This window comes from Neomonachus schauinslandi, chromosome 1 (assembly GCF_002201575.2).
Source record: "Neomonachus schauinslandi chromosome 1, ASM220157v2, whole genome shotgun sequence".
NCBI classification, from domain to species: domain Eukaryota; kingdom Metazoa; phylum Chordata; class Mammalia; order Carnivora; family Phocidae; genus Neomonachus; species Neomonachus schauinslandi.
The window spans coordinates 103,100,738-103,125,546 of record NC_058403.1 but is presented as its reverse complement, the minus strand read 5'-3'; the positions used below and the strand labels follow the sequence as shown (position 1 = coordinate 103,125,546).

The 24,809-nt window shown below is 37.9% G+C and overlaps 1 protein-coding gene across 2 annotated transcripts in view; it reads right to left on the bottom strand.

Moving 5' to 3' along the window:
* Nucleotides 1–4,027: 4,027 nt before the first annotated feature.
* RARRES1 (retinoic acid receptor responder 1) overlaps nt 4,028–24,809 on the bottom strand; it is a 47,848-nt gene continuing 27,066 nt past the window's right edge. For both annotated transcript variants that reach the window (XM_044915042.1, XM_021702605.1), the window contains exons 5-6: nt 5,321–5,383; nt 4,028–4,784 (exon numbers count right to left, since the gene is read on the bottom strand). In XM_044915042.1, coding sequence (XP_044770977.1) covers nt 4,635–4,784; nt 5,321–5,383 — 213 coding nt within the window. In that variant the 3' untranslated portion in view covers nt 4,028–4,634. The remainder of the gene's footprint in view (nt 4,785–5,320; nt 5,384–24,809) is intronic.

Here is a 24,809-nt window from a genome sequence, read left to right as displayed (position 1 = left end):
GTTGCTGGTTTAAAATAGACGTGTTTTTAACGTTACCAGCATTAAAATTAAAACTTTTATTCTGCGTGGGTTTACTTAGAGTCAAATAAGCTGATGTTATCTGTTACAAAATGTTTAAAAAAATAATCATCATAGCTTGGGAGGATGACTGACTTTGCTATCTCTTGAAGTTTTTATGGGTGACTTAAGCATACTTGTTAAGAACAAGTAAATTGAATAGATGTAAATAAGAAAAGTTTTTAGGTCAACTTTTTAAACAGTTTCCCCCAGATCTTTTTGGTAACCCTGAAACTTTGAAGTTTTGCTAAGTTTAAGTGATGAATTATGTTGAATTCATTGAATATCTAGGTCATTTCCAAATTAAACAAAATAAGAAACATTAATTACTAAGCATAAGTTTATCTACTTTTGGCTTCCTTATTACAGAGAAACTAAAAATCAATTTGGGTCTGTTAGTAAACATGTTTTGTGCTTTATTAAAAGATTACACTATGAAGAAACTCATGTTTCTGGAAATTATAAAATGCATTCATAAATTTGCCAGTGTAAAAATTACTGGTGTAACAGTAATTCACAATTGCTTACTAGTTTTCCCTAGAGATTAAATTTTCTAAGGGTGAGGAATTCTAATATGTGGTATTAAATGTACTAGAAGTAGGAGAAACAACTCTGTATTCAAGGAAAAAGTAAGATACATGTTTTTGGTAAGAAAAAGTATGAGATATAAAAAATACATTTTTGTTGAGGGAAAAGAAAACAATTTTGTCCTAAAGTGAGGCTAATTATTTGAAGATGGAAAACTTAGGACAAAATCTGAATGTAAAAAAAGTTGTAGAGGGTTCATAGCAAAGGAGCCTTTGGAAAGGAATTTTATTCGTGGTCATTACTGGCTAAGATTAAATTTATTTAAGAATGAATTTTATCAAAAGTACACTAGTACAAAATTAGAATTTGGTTTTTTTCTTTTTTTCTGTTAAAAGGAAAACATTTTCTTAGGTTATTGATTTGCTTTTTATAAGAGTTTGTAAACAGTTTTCCTTTACCTTTCATGTAATCTGCCTAGAAACACAAAGATGCTATGTTTTGTCTCTGTTGGGTCTTTATCTAAAAAACCTGAGCCTTCTTGCTCACAACTATATAACCTTCTGTACTTGCTTTTGAAATGTTTATCACTTTGGTTAAATAGATAAGTATTGTTTTAGAATGATCTGTGAGCCCATTTAATCAAATGTTCAAACCTTTTGATATTTTTTGAGAAACCTGCCAAATTCAAAGTCTAAAATGAAATCTTTTAACCACACTCTGGAATATTCCAGAGGGCCAATGGAACATTTCAAAAGATTTGTTCTCCTTATACAAAGGGAGGTATATTACACTAATTAGGCTTGTTATGTTCAATTACATGGGAAGCATTGGCAATAAGTGATACTAAACACTCTTAAATTATATTTCTATAGTTAGGTTATTAAAATAAGTGTTTAGAAAATTGTATGAAATTTGATATGTCCTAGTATGTTGTTATCTCAATGTTTTATGTGTCACAGAAACAACCAAATTTACTTGTCCACTGCATTATAATTCATTCTAATCAGCTATATCACTGTGGCCATTTTTAAGTCTTTAATCATTTACAGACACATATACTTTTACTCAGATGCTTTCACAAAAGCTTCCCTGCAGATGTGTTTCATCTTCAGTGAGACTCGTGGAAGGAACTCTGAATACAGGTTTCTTTTGATGACCTTGATTATAAAACTGAACGGGGTAAGAATTTCTGAAACTGTGGAAAAACTAGATTCAAGCAGAACAAGAATTAGTAACATGGGACTGAATGAACTGAAGAGGATGATTATAATTTCTGTGACATTTCTGTTGTAACCATTAATGATTTTTTTTAATATTTTGGGGTTTTTTTCAGATTTAAGGGAAAGTTTTTCTCTTATGCTATGACTTACAGCAATTTGATAAATATTTCAATTTGTTCAAAGGTATATTTTACCTTTTTCTCCCTACCTGATCTTTCCAGAATTCCTAAACTTTGAGTATTCTTATATTTTCATAACAATTTTTTATTTGCATAAGTTAAATAAAAATTTGTTCTCCTTGTAACAGGACACAATTGGAAACACTGGTTATATTACCATGGTTTTCGCCGGAATATTTTATTTGAGGGAGACATGAATAGACTCAGACATGGCCATACTTTAAGGTTGACTTTATGGAAAGTCTTGCTTACAGGGATCCAAGCAGCCTTACTAGGTGAGTAAGCATGGTCACTACATTGTGGGTACAAGAACTTCAGGATATTCTGGGGACCTCAAGAAGAGAGGAATTAACCCCAACTATAGGTATTATAGGCAAAGTCTCATGGCAAGTATTTGGCTTGGCTTCTGAACTTCAGAGGCTATTAAAAATTCAGTCAGAAGGTTCCTTACAAAAAGTTCAAGCAAAGCAGATTTAAAAGAGCCTTCAGGATCAATCACTATTCTTGCTGTACTTATATAAAATAATCAGGCCAAGTTTATTATTTATTTTGCAAACAAATTAGCCTTAATCTGGCTTTCTTTGGTAAAAATAAGGGTGATTATACAGAGAAAAATTTTGTTTCACTAACCCACCTTTGTGGATATTAGATTCTAACACAGTTCATTATAAACTGGGCTAGATCCTGATTTTAGTTTCCTCCAATGCCTGACTACAACTCTCCAAATGAACGTCTTTGATTTCTTTGCCATTCTTTTGACTTGCAATCATTTGAGAACTAAAACTGGCCTTTTTCCTAAAGCCCTGCAAACTGAATATGAACAACTTGGTGTAAAATTCAGAGAAATCACCACAACAGCTCATTTACAGACAATCTTCATGCCTGTTGTTCTATGCGCCACTCAAAACGATCACCAGAAATACCCAAACTACAAAGAAAATCTGTCAGATCGCCATCACCACCCCTAAAAGCACGTATCTGAAGATGCTCTAACCCTGCATCTAGAAGTCCTCTCGACTAGCTACCCTCAGTACTCAGAAACTGGTTTATAAATTTGATCCAGTCCTTAACCATTGTTTTTTTTAATTTCCATAGAAATGCCTCTTATCTGATTATTTGAACCACAGGCTTAACTTTGAGAAGACACCTACATTACTATGTCCTGAAATGAGTTTAACTGAATTGACCTATTGTCAGAACTAAGAGATTCAACAAGAAGGAACAATCTACAGCTCAGTTTGTAATATGTGAAACTTCCAGGAAAGCTTCCGTGGTAGGGACTGTAGAGGCCAAGAGCAGGCCACCCCAAAATGTCCCCTTTGGCATATTGATTATTTTAAATAAAAGTTACTTAAGAGACAGACTATACAAGAGGGACACTCAGATCCTCTTCTGTCTTCCTGAAAGCAGGAAATAAATCTCCCATGTGAAAAGGTACTCTTTCTATACCACAAGGTAAAGAGACATCGTAACCAGAGATAGGAAATTTAAGAGCTAAGATGGTTACACAGACAACCCTGGTTACTTGTTATTAATTTACTACCTCAGTCCAGATTCTGTTTAGAATTCCTTACTAATTGAGGCTCCCAAAGTTAAGTTTTCTTTGTCCTGCCAATTCCTTATAGATTTATACTCTGTTTATAAAGTATAAAAACTGCCTGCCTTGGTCATTTCTTTGGGTCTCAACTGCATTATTAGGCCTCTCTGGTTTTTTTTTCTGTTAATAGGTCTCATATCAATTAAAGTCTTAGACCAGATGGAAGAACCTTGATGGGTAGAAGAAAATTTGAATTCCTCCCCTACAAATGATACGAATTTTGAAAGGCAAATGATGGCCACGTTTCCTGGATCACTTCTTGCCTTGGGGAGGTACTCTACTGAATTTGATTATGGTACATACTGTGTTTACTTTTATAAATTAATTTAGGGCAATACTGGGTGCAAACTGTTAGAATTTCAGTTACATCACTATTCCATTTGCAGACACTTGGCTTTATCCATGAAGCACTATATTTTTGTTTATAAAATTCGAATTAAGCAATATTAAGAGTTAATTTTATTCAGTTAAACACAAATTTTGCCAATGTATACAAATCTCTACAAACACAGTGAACACATTTTATATAGAAATGTAAACATTTATTTAAAAGTAGATATCAAAAAAGAATACTTGCTTGGAATGATAAGAAATAGTAAAGTTCCTCTAAACTGATAACATTTTCCCTACAATTTGCTTTCATTGCGATATATTATCTTTTTTACATCCTAGGTAGAAGGAATTTAGCAATAGAAAATGGTTGGTTGCACTACATTCACAGTAATGAGAAATACAGAGGTGAGACCATCAATTTTTGTTTTGTTTTGCTAAACACTTATTGATCCAATTACAGCATACACTAACTGTTTTTTAGATTTTAGGGCTGAAACCCTAAGAAACCCGTGGAGGAAACTGTTTAGCACTGAGCAGAGTTCAGTGTATGCCTATGTTCCCAGAATTAAAGCATCTTTTAATTTTTGAGTATTGTAACTGCAGGCTTTCTCAAATATTAGACTACCTTATACCTTACCTATTTTACCAGAGTAATTATTTAGGCTATTTAGTATAGTCATTTTGTTTAGAACTTGGTATAAGCAGATCCTTTTTTTCTTTTCAGAAATTATTAAGCTCTGTTGGTGCCACAGCTGAACCTTCCTCAGTTCCAGAGGCTTCTTCTGGCGTCTGTAGCTCTTGACAGTGGTACTTCACTTTAAGTGGTTTACCAGGGTACCAGACCAAGTGAATACGACAGGGAATGATTTCCTAGAAAATAAGAGTTCTAAAATATTATGATCTGCAGAAATTTCTGGTGAACACAGTTCTGTACTGTAGGAGTGCTGGCCATACTGACTCAGCCTCTGGCCCTCTGTCTTGTTCATGTCCGGGCGGTGACCTCCCTCAGGAACACATTCCAGGCCCCTCGGAGGTAATGTGTGCCCTGTCCTGAATGCAGGGAGGCTTGTTTTGATCACTAGTAGAGATCCCCCCAACCCCGCACAGATGGTGCCATGAGGTCTGTTAAAATATCAGACCCCTGACCTCACCACAATGGCCGCTGCACATCCCCTTGTTCTATCAGATCTGTGAATGAACAGTCTGGACTTTGCAGAGAAGAGCTGTGCAGTGCCTCGATCCCTGCCTGCCGACCCCCCCTTGGCAACAAGTTACCCTGAATCAAACTCTATGTAAATGTGGAGCTGCCTGCTTTGTTTTTTGGTCTCAAGGGGCCTTCTCAGTTTGGACCATACTTTACTGCCCCCCCACCACCACCGTGTAACATACATTCCATTTTGTTTTACCTGTGTCGAGAATTCATGGAGTAGAACGGTATAATCAAAATCAACTGCATCATCATTTGTTTTCTAGAGAAAGAAAAAAAGAGTGGGTGTAATAAATAGTGTAGATTTATATTAGTTCAGAGTTTGGAAGGCTTATATCTTAAATTCCTATTTGGATGAGTGCCTTGAATCTCCTGCTGCGTCTTCAATTTGAGCCTCAGTTCCTCTGGTAGAAGCCTGCATTGAGATATGAAAGTCATGGATTCTCACTGTTTTGTCACCGAGTTAGATGAAAATCTAGTTGAATATCTTTCCATCACTTTTGCTCTCTAATAAGTATGGTTTTGGTAGAGGCTAAGTTCTGTGGGAATAGGGAGAATCTTTTGACAACCTATGGAATCTAGATACTGTCTATGCACCTCCATTTGATATGTTAGCCCTGATATATATATATATATGTTTAAAAATTGGTTTTACTTATAAACTTGAAGTGTTTTTTTCAGGAGAGTGCCTTCTTATTCTGTTTTTGAAAATAGCATTTCTGGAGGAAATCATAGCAGTCCCTAGATTTTAGGCAAAAAAGAGGAAATCCTGAAACAAATGATGGGTTTCCAACTCCATTTGATAAACTACTTTGCTAAATACACTGAGTGTTACATATTTTTTAATACAAAAACTTGGGTTATTATAATGTTTGTAAACCCTGTGCCATTTAATTAAGACCTTCCTCAATAACATTATTAAACCTTTCCATTTTTGTTTTTATAGATTCTTCCTCCTCCAGGAGGAAGCGCCCTTACACCAACCCAAAAAGCAGGGTTTATTACAAAACTGCAGCAGGGGACACTGCACACTCCAGCCTGGCAAAGTAGCCCAGGCTTGGGCTGCCCTCACCAACACAAGCTCTGCCAAGTAGTAATTATTTTTAATGTTATTCAGAAATAATCTCCTTGGCTTCTGTTCAAATTATCACAAATGCCAAATCCTTATAATCCAAATTGATGATTTACTGTTACATTTTCCAGTAACTCAGCACTTTAATCTTCCTAGAGACGGACTAGAAGTGTTTTGTTTGTGCCCTTTTATTACTCATGATCCCCACCAGAACCCGTATGGTTTTAGTAGAGAGTAAACAGGCTTAAATTATTAATATATACCATCCAAAGTAGACTTCCTAGTCGAATAAAAAGGTTGGTAAGAAGCCTTCTATAATGCACCCTTGGCGGCAGGGGGGGGGGGGGCCCTCCAGGCAGGGTAAGGCCTCAGGCTGATTGCTATAGGATAATTTGGGGTGCTGACAGTGTCTGGTATTGATTCGTAAGAGTTGAAACAATGCTCACTTTTACTTTTCTCAATTCATATTAAAGGCTAAGGGTGTGAGGAAAGTCCTCATCTGTTTTTGTTTTTGTTTTTTTTTCTCTCGCCAGCAAATATCTCCCTTGCCCTTGGTACAGTCCTCATGGCATTAGGAATGGCATCTATCTTCAGTTCTAAAGTGATAATTGTGCCGGTCAGTATTTTAGTATTGTTTCTCCCAGGCCTTGTTCATTTGGAGCTATGAGTTTGTAACCCCACCCTTCCTTACATTATTGCATTAAAAGGGGACTTTAACCCTGAGTGTAAAGAAAGTAATTCCCACTGAAAAAGCTTTTGGAAAAACTAATCTTTATACTTTCCTGAGCCACCTTGAGCCACAGAGCACCTCTTGTCACTTCCTGCTTCTGTACTGTCTTGGCTTTATCAGCCCTACTATCCTGTATCTAGTCTTGTAGAACAGTATATAGATCTGATCTTAGTGACTTTTTAAACATAGTTTCTTGTTTTGCTTGTTGCTGGTTGCTTCTTTTGCTGAAAGATCATGCAAATGCTTAGTGGCTACACAGTAGCAGAATCCAGAAATCTATGTGGATATGTGCATAATTTTCTTTAAGGAAACTCTAAATTGTATCAACTTTGAGACCAAATTTACCAATTGCTTCAGTGATTTAGATTTATGTTAATTTCAAGGACTTCATTAAGTTTCTTAATCCTCATTTAATAGGCCCTAAGAGATGAAGTGATTTGCCTTAGGTGGCCCAGCAAGCCAGTTGTATATTCAATTTTTATTTATCTAAAACCCAAATTTCACAGGGTAAAAAAAGCTAAAGCTTCTACTTAAGTGACCATACTCCCTCTGCATTTTTGTTTTCTTAACTCTACAATTACTTTTATACCAATTTTCCCACTTGTAGGTTGGGTGAGTGATATTGATGGACAGATGAGAGGAATCAAAGACTGGCTAGAACAAGACAGAAATGGAGCTGCTGTATTTGGACCATACTCTGTCCTGGTGGTTGTTGGTTTGGTAATGTGTCATGTACAATTGCAAATGAAAAGAAAGCACTGACGTTAAGAGCTCCTAAGGAGTAGGAAGAAGGAACAATAGGAAGATCCCAAGCTCATCTCATTCCGTGGACACAATGAAGCAACAACTGCATGGATTGCAACTAACTCTGAAAACAACCTGAAGACTGGCAGAGATCGTTGACAGCTGGTTGTAGAGAGAAGGCCACATCAGAAAGAGGTGGAGACATGGTGGAGAACCAGACCCCTGACAATGCCTAATCACAAATGGGAATGATATCACAAGCACGGAAGAGTGAGAGGATCAGACCTCACACCAGACCCCTGGCCCTGGGGATCCACCCTGGAAAGAAGAGTCCCCATAATATTTAGGTATGAAATCAGTGGGGCTTAGCTCTGGGAGAGATGGAAGGCTACAGGAAATGAAGCCCTTCAAGAGCCAGGACACTAAATAATAAGGTCCAAGACAGCACAGAAGGAGCACTTTGCAAAACACCTGGGGTATACTTGAAGGGGATTTAGTGACTAATTTTAGGACATGTGCCAAAGGGACAGGGAGCTACAGGAGATTTCTCCAGGAACAAAAGTGGTGGATGCCATTTTCTTGCCCTCCCCAGCCTAGGTAGCCAGATGCTTATGGGAGCCAGTTCTAATACTTTCCATCTACCTTGCTAGGACCCTGTGCCCACCCTGGAGTTCCCCTGCAGACCCACCATACCCAGCAGGCAACACTGGTAAGAACTGGTGCCCCTCCTAAGCGACCCCTGCCCTGGGGACAGGAGGCAGAGATAACCCTACAAACCAGCATGCCCACAGTTCTTGGGGCTGGGCCTCTTCGCTGACTGTGCAGGGAGAAGGCCCTGTACTTTGGGGTGCCCACAGCTTTTGCAATGGCTAACTGCATCCAGCCATGCTGAGGACAGGCCCTGCCCACCAGTGATCCCACAGCTGCTGTAGACAGGACCCTCAACAGCATGGAGAGCAAATTCTGCCCTGTATGCCTGCAACAGATGTGCTGAGGGCCATCTGAGGGCCAACCAGTGGCATGCCCACAGCAATCACACCTTATCAAAAACAGGAGAGTACATGCAGCCCACACAGGGGACATCCCTGGAGCACCCAGCTCTGAAGACTCGGGTGGGGGGATTGTGTACAGGACACCACAGGACTGCTTCTACACAAGGCCACTAATTTCAAGACCAGAAGACTTAGACAAAATGAGGAGACAGAGGAATATATCCCAAATGTAAGAATAAGACAAAATCACAGAAAAAGAGATCAAAGTAATGACCATAAAGAAACTCACTGTACTTGAAAAAAGTGGATGAACTCAGTGAGAACTTCAACAAAAATGATAGAAAATATAAAAAAGAACCAGTCAGAGATGAAGAATTCAATACCTGAAATGAAAGATACCCTAAAGGGAAACAGCAGACTAGAGGAGGCAGAAGAACGGATCAGTGACCTGGAAGACCAGGTAATGGGAAGCACCCAAGCTGAACAGCAAAAAGAAAAAAAGACTAAAAAATAAGAGTAGGTTAAGGGACCTCTGTGACCTCATCAGGCATAATTACATTGGCATCACAGGGATCCCAAAAGGAGAAGAGAGGGAAAAGGGGGTAGAAAACTTATGAAAATAGCTGAAAACCTCCCTAATCTGAGGAGAGAGACATCCAAATCCAGAAATCACAGAGAGCCCTAAATAAGATGAACAAAGAATGTCCACACCAAGACTCATAATAATTACAATGACAAAAAGTAATGATTAAGAGAATTTTTAAGTTACACACAAGGAAAACCCCATTAGGCTGTCAGCTAATATTTCAGCAGGAACTTTGCAGACCAGAAGATGGTATGATGCACCGAACTGCTGAAAGGAAAAAAAAAACAACCTATAACTAAGAATACCTGACAAGGTCATCATTTAGAATTGAAGGAAAGATAAAGAGTTTCCCGGACAAACAAAAATCAAAGGATTTCATTACCACTAGCCAGCCTTACAAAAAATGTTAAAGGGAATTCTTTAAAAAGAAAAGGCCATAACTAGAAAATGATGAAAATTTCACTGGTAAAAACAAATAGTAAAGGTAATAGATTAGTCACTAATAAAACCAGTATGGAAGTTAAAATGCAGAAGTAGTAAATTCAATTTATCTACAAAAGTTAGTCAAGAGATACTAAAAAATATGCAAAATAAGAGTAAAAATTTAGTGCTTTTAGAATGTGTTCAAACTTAAGTGACCATCAACTTAATATAGGTTGCTATACACGAATACCATGGTAACCACATATCAAAAACCTGTAATAGATACACAAAATGTAGAGAGAAAGCAATTCAAGAATAACACTAAGGAAAGCCATTAAGCCACAGGGGAAGAGAGCAAGAAAAGGAAGGAACCCAGAGAACTGCAAAAATAACCAGAAAAAAAATTTACTTTAAATTTAAATGCTCTAAAGGCTCCAGTCAAAAGGCAGAGGGTTACTGAATGGATTAAAAAAACAAGACCCATCTATATGCTGCCTATAAGAGACTTGCTTCACACCTAAAGACACACGCAGACTGAAACTGAAGGAATGGAAAAAGACATTGCATGCAAATGGAAGTAACAAAAAAGCCAGGGTAGCAATAGTTAGACAAGATAGACTTTAAAACAAAGACTGTAGCAAGAGACAAAGAAGGGCATTACATAATGATAAATCAATTCCACAAGAGCACAGAACATTGTAAACATCTATGCAACTAATATAGGAGCACATAAATACATGAAGCAAATATTAGCAGACATAAAGGGAGAAACACAATAATAGTAGGGAACTTTAACACCCCACTTACATCAATGAATGTATCATTCAGACAGAAAATCAATTAAGGAAACAAGGTTTTGATCAACATCTTAGACCAGATGGGACTTAAATTTGTTGAAACCTGTTTTGTGGCCTAAAACGTGGTCTATCCTGGAGAATGTTTCATGTACGCCTTGAAAAATGTGTATTCTGCTGTTTTTGGATGGAATATACTGTGTATACAGAACAAATCTCAAAGTCATTAGAAGGAAATAAAGATTAGACAGAAATAAGACAAAAAAAAAAAAAAACAAAAAAAAACAACCCACCAAAACAGAAAAGATCAATGAAGCCAAGACCTGGTTCTTTGAAAAGATAAAATTCATTAACCTTTAGTGAGACTCATTAACAAGGAGAGAAGATGCAAATAAAATTAGAAATGAAAGAGGAGAAATAACAACTGACACCACAGAAATACAAAGGTTTATATGAGATAAGAAAAATTAAATGCCAACAAATTGGACAACCTAAATGTGTAAATTCCTAGAAAAATACAATCTCGCAAAACTGAATCAAAGAAAGAGAAATTAGAAGAGACTGATTACTAGTAACAAAATTGAATCAGTTAAAAAAAAAAAATCTCCCCACAAGCAAAAGTCCAGGACCAGAAATCTTCACAGATGAATTCTACCAAACATTTAAAGAAGAATTAATATGAATTCTTTTCAAACTATTAAAAAAATAGAAGGGGAAGGAAAATTAGCAAGTTCACCTGAGTCCAGAATTACGCTGATGCCAAAACCAAAGACACTACAAGAAAACTATATGCCAATATGCCTAATAAATATAGATGTGAAAATACTCAACAAAATATTAGCAAACTAAATTCAGCAATACATTAAAAGGATCATTCATCACAATCAAGTGGGATTTATTCCAGGGATGCAAAGTGATTCAGTATTTGCAAATCAATGTGATACCTCACATTAACAAGAGGAAGGATAAAAACCATATGATCATTTAATAGATGCAGAGAAGATACTTAGCAAATTCAACATCTGGTCATGATAAAAAACTCTCAACAAAGTAGGCTTAAAGGGAATATATCTCAACATAATAAAGGCCACATATGAAAAACCCACAGCAAACATCAAAGTGAATATTGAAAAACTGAAAAGTTTTTCTTTAAGATCAGGAACAAGACAAGGATATGCAGTCTCACCACTTTTATTCAACATAAAGTCATATGAAGTCCTAGCTGCAGCAGTCAGAAAAGAAAAAAGAATAAAAGGAAGGCATCCAACTTAGTAAGGAGGAAGCAAAACTTTATATATTTTCAGGTGACATGATACTCTATATAATAAACCCTAAAGACGCCACCAAAAAACTATTGAACTTATAAATGACTTCAGTAAATTTGCAGGATACAAAAGTAATATACAGAAATATGTTGCATTTCTATACACTAATAATGAATTAGCAGAAAGCAAAATTAAAACATTCCATCCAGTAAAAAGAATAAAGTACCTAGGAATTGATTTAAACAAGGAAGTTAAAGATGTATACTCTGAAATCTACAAGATATTGATGAAAGAAGTTGAAGATGACACAAATGGAAAGGTATACCATCCTCATGAATATTGGAAGAATGAGTATCATTAAAATGTCCCTACTACCCAAAGCAATCTACAAAATCAGTACAATCCCTATCAAAATGCCAACAGTATTTTTCATAGTAGTAGACCAAATAATCTTAAATTTTGTTTGGAACCACAAAGGACTCCAAATAGCCAAAGCAGTCTTGAGAAAGAACAAAGCTGGAAGTATCCCAATTCCAGATTTCATGATATACTACAAAGCCATAGTATTCAAAACAGTATGGTACTAGCACAAATATAGACAAATACATTGGTGGAATAGGATAAAGAGCCCAGAAATAAACCCACGCTTATATGGTCAATCTACAACAAAGAAAGCAAAAATATACAATGGGGAAAGAGAGTCTTTTCAAGAAGTGATGCTGGGAAAACTGAATAGCTACATGCAAAAGAATGAAACCTGGATTTTTTTTACACCATAAACAAAAATAAACTCAAAATGGATTAAAGAGCCAAAAATGTGAGATGTGAAATCATAAAGCTACTAAAAGAAAACATAACCATCAACAAAATGAAAAGGCAACTTACTGAATGGGAGAAGATATTCCTAAATGATTTATCCAATAAGGGGTTAGTATCTAAAATATATAAAGGACTCATTCAATTCAACACCAAAACAACAACAGCAACAACAACAAAACAAAGATACCTCCAACAACCCAGTTAAAAAATTGGGCAGAGGGCGCCTGGGTGGCTCAGTTGGTTAAGCAACTGCCTTCGGCTCAGGTCATGATCCTGGAGTCCCGGGATCGAGTCCCACGTCCGGCTCCCTGCTCAGCAGGGAGTCTGCCTCTCTCTCTGACCCTCCCCCCTCTCATGCTCTCTATCTCATTCTCTCTCTCAAATGGATAAATAAAATCTTTAAAAAAAAAAATAAAAATGGGCAGAGGACGTGAATAAACATTTTGCAAATAAGACCTATAGATGGCCAATGGACACATAAAAAGATGGTCAACATCACTAATCATCAGGGAAATGCAAATCAAAAGCACAATGAGACATCACCTCACACCTGTCAGAATGGCTAGTATCAAAATGACAAGTGTTGGCTAATATGTAAAGAAAAGGGAACCCTTGCACACTGTTGATGGGAATGTAAATTGGTGCAACCACTGTGGAAAACAGTATGGAAGTTCCTCAAAAACTTAAAAACAGAAATACCATAAGATCCAATAATTGCACTACCAGGTATTTACTTGAAGAATATGAAAACATTAATTTGAAAAGATGAATGTACCCCTATATTCATTACAGCATTATTTACAATAGCAAAGATATGGATTCAACCTAAACATCAATTTATAGATGAGTGGGTAATAAAGACGTGGTGTATATATACCAGGAAGTTTTACTCAGTCATAAAAAATAATGCAATTGCCATTTGTAACAACATGGATGAGTCTAGAAGAGTACTATTTAAATAAGTCAGGCAGAGAAGGACACATACCATATGATTTCACTTATATATGGAATATAAAAAACAACAAAACAGACTCATAAAAACAGAACACACTGCTCATTGCTAGAGGGGAGGGAGGTGGGAAGGATGGGGATATAGGTGAAGAGGATTAAGTGGTACAAACTTCCAATTATAAAATAAATAAGTCAGAAATGGAAAATAGAGCATAAGCAATATAGTCAATAATATTAAATAATGTATTGTAAAGTGGTGACTATACTGTGATGAGCACTAATGTACAGTCTTGTTGAATCACTATATTGTTTACCTGAAACCAATGTAACATATTATGTCAACTATACTTGAGTAATAAGATAAATCAATAAAATAATTAAAACAAAAAGTGTTTGAAAAAAATCCATTTTTTTCCTCTGTTGTGTCTGTATTGCGTATTCTTGCTGTGTTTTTCTCTCACATTCATTACAATTAGTTCTAAATTATCTTGACATCATTTTCTACACTGTAAACCAAGTTTCCCCTAAACTTTCAGTTAAGGTAAAAGTCTCTTGTGGATGTAATCATCTTGGTGGATAAAAGAGAGAGCCAGAAAGAGGTAGAGAAAGTTTTATGTGACATCCTGACTTGAACAATCTATTGTTCAACTAGTAACAATCAATTAAATGGTAGTTTCCAGGGGCGCCTGGGTGGCTCAGTCGTTAAGTGTCTGCCTTTGGCTCAGGTCATGATCCCAGCGTCCTGGGATCAAGCCCCGCATCGGGTTCCCTGCTCTGCAGGAAGCCTGCTTCTCCCTCTCCCACTCCCCCTGCTTGTGTTCCCTCTCTCACTGTGTCTCTCTCTGTCAAATAAATAAATAAAATCTTCAAAAAAAAATTTAAAAAAATAAAATAAATGGTAGTTTCCATTAAAAGCATTCTATAAAGGGAAAGTAATGTGTTCATTTTGATAATAAAAACCTATATTTCTCAGGGCGCCTAGGTGGCTCAGTTGTTAAGCATCTGCCTTCGGCTCAGGTCATGATCCCAGCGTCCTGGGATCGAGCCCCACATTGGGCTCCCTGCTCCACGGGGAAGCCTGCTTCACCCTCTCTTACTCCCCCTGCTTGTGTTCCCTCTCTCTCTGTGTCTCTCTCTGTCAAAAACCTGTATTTCTCATCTATTTTACAAGTGGCTTTTGAACAACACACCAAACTTACTGGCATTAATAATGCTTACTTGACATGGTGTGAGGGTCAGAGACCCTGAACTCACCTCCTCCGTGGATACACTGAGTCAACACCTCCATATAGAATAGTTCCTCTTAAAGAACTTTGAGAGCTGACTGAAAAGCTTTGGAATAACAAAGGATAAAGGGATCAAAGAGAGAATAGCAGGAAAGATGGAGACACTGTAACTGTGGGAACCCCAGCCTCAAGGCTGCAAAGTGCAGTGAGGCGGATGATACTGAAGGACTGGGAACAAATTCAGGTGCTCTGGGCCACAGAAAAACCACGGTTTAAAAGGGCAACTAGAATTTAAAGAAACTAGCCCTTGAGTGTCTTCCAAACATCAGGGAACCCCTGGAACGTTCTCTGGGGTTGGAGAGGTTGGTGAGAGTCATTTATGCCCCCCCCCCACCTTGATAGTGCAGATGGGAGTACTGTCCAGCACCCTAGTTGGCTGCACCATTGCAATCCCTCTGCCCGGTTGACAGAAAAAAAAGCCATGGATTAAAAAAACAAGAGTATAAAGGAAACCGCCCTAGAGGAGCTGCAGGAATGCTCTCCAGGGTCAGAGGGACTGGCACACACTAAAGTTTATATCCGCTGCCCCCCCCCCCCGCCTTCCACCTTGATCATGGAAGGATGGGAGCAGGGTACAGTAACCCTGGCCAGCTGACTGCCTTTACTGAGCCCAGGGCTCCTAGCCACACCAGCCCCAGCTGTCCCCCCAAACAGGCTCCCCCCAACAGGCTGAGCTCCAGCCATCCCACCATGATGGCCCCAGTATAGCACATACCAGACACCTCAGGACAGCACCCACTACAGCTCCAGCCATATCACCAAGGTGACAAGGTGCAAAACACCCTGAAACATGCCAGGCCTGCACCTGCTTCGGCTCCAGATGACTTACTAGGGCACCCCTTGTGTAGAGCACCCACAGAACACACTGGCATGTGCCCCATCTTGGCTCTAGCCACCCAGCCAGAGCACTCCCTGCATGTAGCACCCTGGGACACCCTGGCCCACACCTACCTCAATTTTAGCTGCCCTGCCTGGGTGCCCTATGCTGAGCACCCTGGGACCACCCCGTGGCTTGTACCCACTTCAGCTACAGCTGTCCTGCCAGGATGCCTTCTGTGCAGAAAGCCACTCCCCCCCACTCCAGCTTGTCCCCAATTCAGCTGTAGGTGACGTGCCAGGACACCCTCCCTGCAAAGAGCCCTGGAACCTCTCCAGCCCATGCCCACTTCAGCTCCAGCCATCCCACCAGGACAGCCTCAGCACAAAGGGCCTCATACCACAGTTCTAGCTGGCCAGCCAAAGTCACCAGGTACACGGTCTACACAGGGGAAGACCATATACAAGACTATCCCTTAAAGTTTAGAAGTAGCTGTTCTGACTAATTCACAGAAGCAAACACAGGAAGTCAAGCAAAATGGGAAGACAAATGAATATACTCCAAATGAAAGAATAAGATAAAACCTCAGAAAAAGGACCAAATAAAATGGAGATAAGCATTCTATCTGATAAAGAGTTCAAAGTAATGATCATAAAGATGCTCGCCAGACTGAAGAGTGGATGAACTTAGTGAGATCTTCAACAAATAGAAAATATAAAAATAGAATAAATCATAGTTGAAGAATACAATAACTGAAATGAAAAATACACTAAAGAGAATCAACATTAGATTAGCAGATGCAGAAAAATGGATTGGTGATCTGGAAGACACAGAAATGGAAACCATCTAAGCGAAACAGCAAAAAGAAAAAAGAAAATGAAAATAAAATCAGGATAGGTTAAGGGATTTCTGGGACAACATCAAGTATATTAACATTAGCATTATAGGGATTCCAGAAAAAGAAGACAGAGAATGGGGCAGAAAACTTATTTGAAGAAATAACAGGTGAAAACTTTGGTAATTTGGGGAAGGAAATGGATACCTAGTTCCAGGAAGCACAGAAAGACCAAAACAGGACGAAGCCAAGGAGGTACACCAAAACAAATAATTACAATATCAAAGATTAAAGATAGAGAATCTTAAAAGCAGCAGGAAAAAAGGAACTAGTTATGTCCAAAGGAAATCCCATAAGGCTTCAGCAGAAAATTTGCAGGCCAGAAGGGAATGGGATGATATATTCAAAGTCCTGACTGAGAAACACAGAGGATTTTATATATGAACCAAACACTAACCACACATCAAAACCTATCATGGATACACAAAAAATAAACAGAAAGGAATCCAAGCAAACACTAAAGAAAGCCATCAAACCAGAAAGTAAGGGAACAAGCACAGAATAAAGGAACAGAGAGGAACTACAAAAACAACCAGACAACAGTTAACAAATGGCAATAAGTACATACTTCTTAATAATTACCTTAAATGTAATGGACTAAATGTTCCACTCAAAAGACACTGGTTGAGTGGGTTTAAAAAAAAAAGAAAAGAAAAGACCCATCTATATCCTAAAAAAGACTCACTTTAGACCTAAAGCACATAGAGACTGAATGTGAAGGGATGGAAAAACATTTCCAATTCAAATGGAAGCAAAAAAATGAAATAAAATAACAACAGCAATACTTAGACAAAAAGACGTTAAAACAAAGACTTTAGTAAGAGACAAAGAAGGGCACTACAAAATGATAAAGAGATTGATCCCATAAGAGTAGATAAAAATTGTAAATGTAAACATCTATGCACCCAACACAGGAGCACCTAAATACATAAAGCAAATATTAACAGACATAAAGGGAGAAATGGATAACAATAAAATAATAGTAGAGGACTTTTAACAGCTCACCTACATCCCAGAATAGTTCATAAAGACAGAAAATCAGAAAATCAAGAAGGAAACAGTGGCTTCGAACAACACATTAGACTAGATGGATCTAACAGGTAAGTACAGAACATTCCATCCAAAAAGAGCAGAAAACACATTCTTTTCAAAGTGTACATGGAACATTCTCCAGGTCAGAACACATGTTAGGCCACAAAACAAGTGTCAATAAATTTAAGAAGACTGAAATCATATTAATTATCTTTTCTAACCACAATGGTATGAAATTAGAAATCAATTATAAGAAAAAAAAACTGGAAAAAACCCATAAACATAGGGAGGCTAAACAACATGCTATTAAAAAACCAGTCAATAAAGAAATCAAAACAAACCAACAACAACAAAAAAAACATGGACACAAATGAAAGTGAAAACACAATAGCCCAAATCTTTGGGACCCAGCAATAACAGTTCAAAGAGAGAAGTTTATAGTGATACAGGCCTACCTCAAGAAATAAGAAAAATCTTGGGACTTCTGGAAAAGATGGCAGAGTAGAAGGATCCTTAGCTCAACTCATCCCAGGGATACAACTAGATAACACCCACATTAGTATAAATAACCCAGAAAATGACCTAAAGACTGGCAGAAGAGACTTTCCACAGCTAAATGTAGAGAACAGACTACACTGAGGGTAGAAAAGGTGGAGATGAGGTGCGGAGTCAGACCCATGGGACTGTCCATGGGGAGGTATGCAGTGGACACGGAGGGGAGAGAGGAGTGGAGCAGATCCCCATACCAGGCACCCCAGGCATGGGGGACCCTCACAAGGAAGATGGATTCCCATAACATTTGGCTTTGAAAACTAGAGGGGCCTAAAAATTAGTGGGGCTTAACACCTGGAACTTTAAAAATCAGCAGACTTGGCTCTGGGAGAACTGGGAGGGTGGAGTCCCGGCCCTTAAAGAGACACCACATCAAACAGCCCCACCGAGATACGGCATGGAAGCAACAGTTTGAAAAATGCCTGGGGTATATGGGAAGAAGTATTTGGTAATCTCAGAACATGTGCTGGAGATGCAGGGATCACGGGGAGACTTCTCCAAGAAGAAAAGAGCTGGCAGGCACCATATCCCTCTCCTGCCCCCTAGCCTAGATATACAGACACCTGTGGGAACCAGCATAGTGCCAACACTCTCCATCTAGTTTGTTAACAGCACATCCCACTACCACATGTCTCCATGCATCTGCCCCCTCCAGCCAGGCCGGGCTCAGCAGGGGTTTTTACAGGTGGCTGCAAGACCGCACCCATGGAACCACACAGACCTGGCTGGCACTGCATACCCTGCATCCATGTTTTCTTGCAGACCTACCCCATCCAATGCGCCCTTCACCAGAGCCCATCCAAAGTGGTGCCACAAGTCTGGCAGTGTGCAAGCAGCCCTCACATGGGCCAGCACCACTCCAAGGTGACTCCTACCCTGGGAGGGAGGGGAAGATAACCACACACACCAGTCCAACTGCAGCCCCAGCAGCGGACTAGGGGCAGACAAATGGTCTGACTACAGACCCCACCCACCAATGAAAGCTTCCTGGGGGACAACACAGGGACTGCCCTGCAGTTCAGTGCTACTGCATCTTTGGTAAATGCCTGATCAGACTCAACTCAAGCCCACTAACAACACAGGGACAAAACCCTGCCCACAAACTGGCAAAGAGAGCTGTTGCATGATGTAACTGACTGGCAAGATGTAGCTGACTTTCCTAACATAAAAACAGAGAGTTAGACAAAATGAGGAGACAAGGAATAGGTCCCAAATGAAAGAATAGGACAAAATCACAGCAAAAGAGCTAAATGAAATGGAGATAAGTAATATGCCTCATAGAGAATTTAAAGTAATCGTCATAAAGATACTCACTGGACTTGAGAAAAGAGTGAAGAACCTCAATAAGACCTTCAACAAAAAGATAGGAAACATAAAGAAGAACCAGAGATGAAGAACTCAATAACTGATATTAAGAATACACTAGACAGAATAAATAGTAGACAAGAAGAAGCAGAAGAATGGATCAGCTCTGGAGGTTGGAGTAATGGAAAGCAATCAAGCCTAACAGGAGAGAGAAAAAAAAATAATAATAAATGAAAATAGACTTAGGGAACTCAGCGACACCATCTAGTATAGTAACATTTGCTTTATAGGGATCCTAGAAGAAGCAGAGAGAGAAAAGGGGGCAGAAAATTTATTTCAAGAAATAATAGGTGAAAACTTCCCTAATCTGGGGAAGGAAAAAGAAATCCAGATCTAGTAGGCACACAGAGCCTCTAACAATAACAACCCAAGGAGGTCCATGCTAAGACACATAGTAATTAAAATGGCAATAAGTAGTAAATAAGAGAGAATTTTAAAAGCAGCAATTAAAAAGAAAATAATTATGTACAAGGGAAACTCCACAAGAGTATCAACTGAGTTTTTAGCAGAAACTCTGTAGGCCAGAACAGAGTGGCATGATGTATTCCAAATGCTGATGGAAAGAAACCTGCAAGCAAAGTACTCTATCCATGGGCGCCTGGGTGGCACAGTCAGTTGAGCATCTAATTCTTGGTTTTGGCTCAGGTCATGATCTGAGGGTAGTGAGATCGAGCCCCACCTCGGGCTCCACGCTCAGCCCGGAGTCTGCTTGGGATTCTCTCTCCCTCTCCCTCGGCCTCTCCCCACTGTGCACTCTCTCTCTCTCAAATAAATAAATAAATCTTTAAAAAATATATACTCTATCCAGCAAGGCTTTCATTCAGAATGAAGGAGAGATAAAGAGATAAAGAGTTTCCCAGACAAACAAAAGTCCAAAAGAAAAATCCATCACCATTAAACCAGCCCTATAGAAAATGTTAAAGGGGACACTTTGTGTAGAAAGGAAAGACCATAAGTAGGAGTAACAAAAGTAGGAAGCACAAAAGTGGTATTAAGTATATCTATAAAAATCAGTCAAGGATTCACAAAATAAAAGGATGTAAAATGTGACACCATATACCTAAAACGTGGGGGAAGAGGAGTAAAGAATGGGTTCAAACTTAAGTGACCATCAACTTAATATAAGTAACCACTTAATATGGTAACCACAAATCAAAAATCAGTAATAGATATGCAAAAAATAAGGAGAAAGGAATCCAAGTATATCACCAAAGAGCAATGAGAGAAGAGATCAAGAGAAAAAAAAGGAACAGAGACAAAATACAAAAACCATAGAGCAACAAAACAATAAGTACATACCTCAATAATCAATAATACTATGAATGTAAATAGAGTAAATACTCTAATCAAAAGACATCGGGTGATGGATGAATAAAAAAGCAAGACCCATCTCTATGCTGCCTACAAGGGATTAGTTTCAGTCCTAGACAAAGGCAGACTGAAAGTGAAGATATAAAAAAAGTATCATACAAAGGGAGGGGAAAAGAAAGCAGGATAGCAATACTTATATCAGACAAAATATATTTGAAAGCAAAGACTAACAGAGACAAAGAAGGACAGTATGTAATCATCGAGCGAACAATCCAACAGGAAGTTATAAAAATTGTAAATATTTATGCACCAAACATGGGAGCACCAAAATACATAAACCAGCTAATAACAAACATAAAGGAAGTAATCGATAGTAATACAATAATAGTAGGGGACTTTAACACCTAACTTACATAAATGGATAGGTCATCCAAACAGATAACCAACAAGGAAACAGTGGCTTTGAATGATTCATTGGACCAGATGAATCTAACACATACATTCAGAGTATTTCATCAAAAACAGCAGAATACACATTCTTTTCAAGTACATTCTCCAGAATAGACCACATAATAGGCCACAAAACAAGTCTCAACAAATTAAAAAAGATCAAGGCCATACATCTTTTCTGACCACAATGTTATGAAACTAGAAATCAATCATAAGAAAAATCTAGAAAGAGCACAAATACATGGAGGTTAGAGAACATGCTCCTAAACAACAAATGGGTCAATCAAGAAACCAAAGAGGAAATAAAAAAAATACATGGAGACAAATGAAAATGAAAACACAACAGTCCAGTATCTTTGGGATGCAGCAAAAGCTGTTCTAAGAGGGAATTTTATTGCTATACAGGCCCACATCAAGAAGCAATAAAAATCTCAAACAGCCTAACCTTACATCTAAAGAGCAAGAAAAAGAACAAAACCAAAAAACAGTAGAAGGAAGGAAATTATAAATATTAGAGCAGAAATAAACAAAGTAGAAACTAAAAAAAAACATAGAACAGATCAATGAAACCAGAGCTGGTTCTTTGAAAAGATCAACAAAATTGATAAATCTCTAGTCAGACTCATTAAGAAAGAGAGAGATTGAGGGAGATTGAGAGAGAGATTGAGAGAGATATATATATAGGACTCAAACAAAATGAAAACTGAAAGAGGAGGAATAACAACCGACACTACAGAAAGACAAGGATTGTAAGAGAATATTATGAAAAATTATATGCCAACAAATTGGACAACCTAGAATTAAATTCCTAGAAACAGAGAACCTCCCAAAACTGAATCAGGAAGAAATAGAAAATTTGAACAGACTGACCACCAGCAATGAAATCCAATCAGTGGTCAAAAAACTCCCAACAAACAGAAGTTCAGGACCAGAAGACTTCACAGGTGAATTCTACCAAACATTTAGAAGAGTTTATACTTATTCTTCTCCAACTATTCTGAAAAAACAGAAGGAAAGAAAGCTTATAAATTCATTTTATGAGCACTACCCTGATACCAAAACCAGATAAAGACACTACAAAGAAAGAGAACTACAATAATACCTTTTAAAAAGCATTCATCATGATCAAGTGGGATTTATTCCTGGGATGTAAGGGTGGTTCAATATCTGCAAGTCAATCAAACTGATTCATTATATCAATAAGAGAAAGGACAAAAATTGTACGATCATTTCAATAGGTACAGAAAAAACATTTGACAAAGTACAACATCCATTCATGATTAAAAAAAAAACAAAACACCTCAACAAAGTAGGTTTACAGGGAATACACTGCAACATAATAAAGGCCATAAATGAAAACTCACAGTTAACATCATACTCAATGGTGAAAACCTGAGAGCTTTCCTCTTATGGTCAGGAATAAGACAGATGTCCACTATAACCACTTTCTTCAACATAGTACTGGAAGACCTAGCTGCAGCAATCAGACAAGAAATAAAAGGCACTCAAACTGGTAAGGAAGCAGTACAATGTTCACAATCTGCAGATGACATGATACTATATGTAGAGAAAATCCTAAAGCCTCCACCAAAAAAAACTACCAGAACTGATAAATTAATGCCATTAGGCCACAGGATACAAAAATCAATGTACAGAAATCTGTTGCAGGGGCACCTGCGTGGCTCAGATTGTTAAGCATCTGCCTTCGGCTCGGGTCATGATCCCAGGGTCCTGGGATTGAGCCCCACGTCCAGCTCCTGGCTCAGCAGGGAGCCTGCTTCTCCCTCTGCCTCTCCCCCTGCTCGTGCTCTCTCTCTCTGTATCTCTGTGTCTCGAGTGAATAAATAAAATCTTAAAAAAAAAAATCTGTTGCATTTCTATACACTAATAATGAGGCAGCACAAAGAGAAATTAAGAAAACAATCCCATTCATAATTGCACCAAAAAGTATAAAATACCTAAGAATAAAGTTAATCAAGGACGGTAAAAGTCCTATTCTCTGAAAACTATAAAGAATAAGTGAATGAAATTGAGGATGCCAGATACAAAAGTAAGGATATTCCATGCTCACAGATTGGAAGAAACAATATTGTTGAAATGTCTATACTACCCACAGCAATCTACATACTTAATGCAACCCCTATCAAACTACCAACAGCATTTTTCACAGAACTAGAGCAAACAATCCTAAAATTTGTATGGAACCAAAAAAAAAAAAAAAAAAAAGACCTTGGATAGGCAAAGCAATCTTGGGGGAAAAAAAAGAACAAAACTGGAGGTATCACACTCCCATATTTCAAGATATACTACAAAGCTGTAGTAATCAAAACAGTATGGCATTGACACAAAAATAGACACATAAATCAATGGAACAGAATAGAGAGCCCAGAAATAAGCCCATGATTATGTGGTCAATTAATCTTTTATAAAGGAGGCAAGAATATACAATGGGAAAAAGGCAGTTTCTTCAACAAATGGTGTTGGGAAAACTGGACAGCTATAGATAAGAGAGAAACTGGACCACTTTCTCACACTATACACAAAAGTAAATTAAAAATGGATTAAAGACCTAAATGTGAGACCTGAAACTATAAAAATCCTAGAAGAGAACACAGGCAGTAATTTCTCTGATGTTGGTTATAGCAACATATTTATGGTTATGTCTCCTGAGACCAGGGAAACAAAAGCAACAATAAACTACTGGGACTACTTCAGAATAAAAAGCTTCTGCACAGTAAAGGAATCAATAACACTAAAAGATAACTGACTGAATGGGAGAAGATATTTGCAAATGACATATCTGATAAAGGGTTAGTATCAAAAATATATAAAGAACTTCTACAACTCAACACAAAAAACCAAACAATCCAATTAAAAATGGGCAGAAAACATGAACAGACATTTCTCCAAAAAAGACACCCAGATGGCCAACAGACACATGAAAAGATGTTCAACATCAGTAATTATCAGGGAAATGCTAATCAAAACCATAATGAGATGTTGCCTAATAACACCTCTCAGAATGGCTAAAATCAAAATGCCAAGAAACAACAAGTGTTGGCGAGCATGTGGAGAAAAGGAACTCTTGAGCACTATTGGTGGGAATGCAAACTGGTACAGCCACTATGGAAAACAGTATGCAGGTTCCTCAAAACGTTAAAAATAGAATTACCATATGATCCAGTAATTCCACTACTGGGGATTTACTCAAGAAATACAAAAAACAACTAATTAAAAAAGATATATGCACCACTATGTTTACTGAAGCATTATTTACAATAGCCAAATTATAGAAGCAGCCCAAGTGTCCATCGATAGATGAATGGTATATATACACAGTGGAGTATTATTCAGCCATAAAAAGGAATGAAATCTTGCCATTTGTAACAACATGGATAGACCTACAGGGTATAGTGCTAAGTGAAGTAAGTCAATCAGAGAAAGACAAATACCATATAATTTCACTCATTTGTAGAATTTAAGACAAAGCAAAGGACCAAAAAATAAAATAGATGCACCAAAAATAAGACTCTTAACTCTAGAGAACAAAGTCATGGTTACCAGAGGGGAGGTGGGTGGGGGTGGGTGAAATACGTGATGGGGA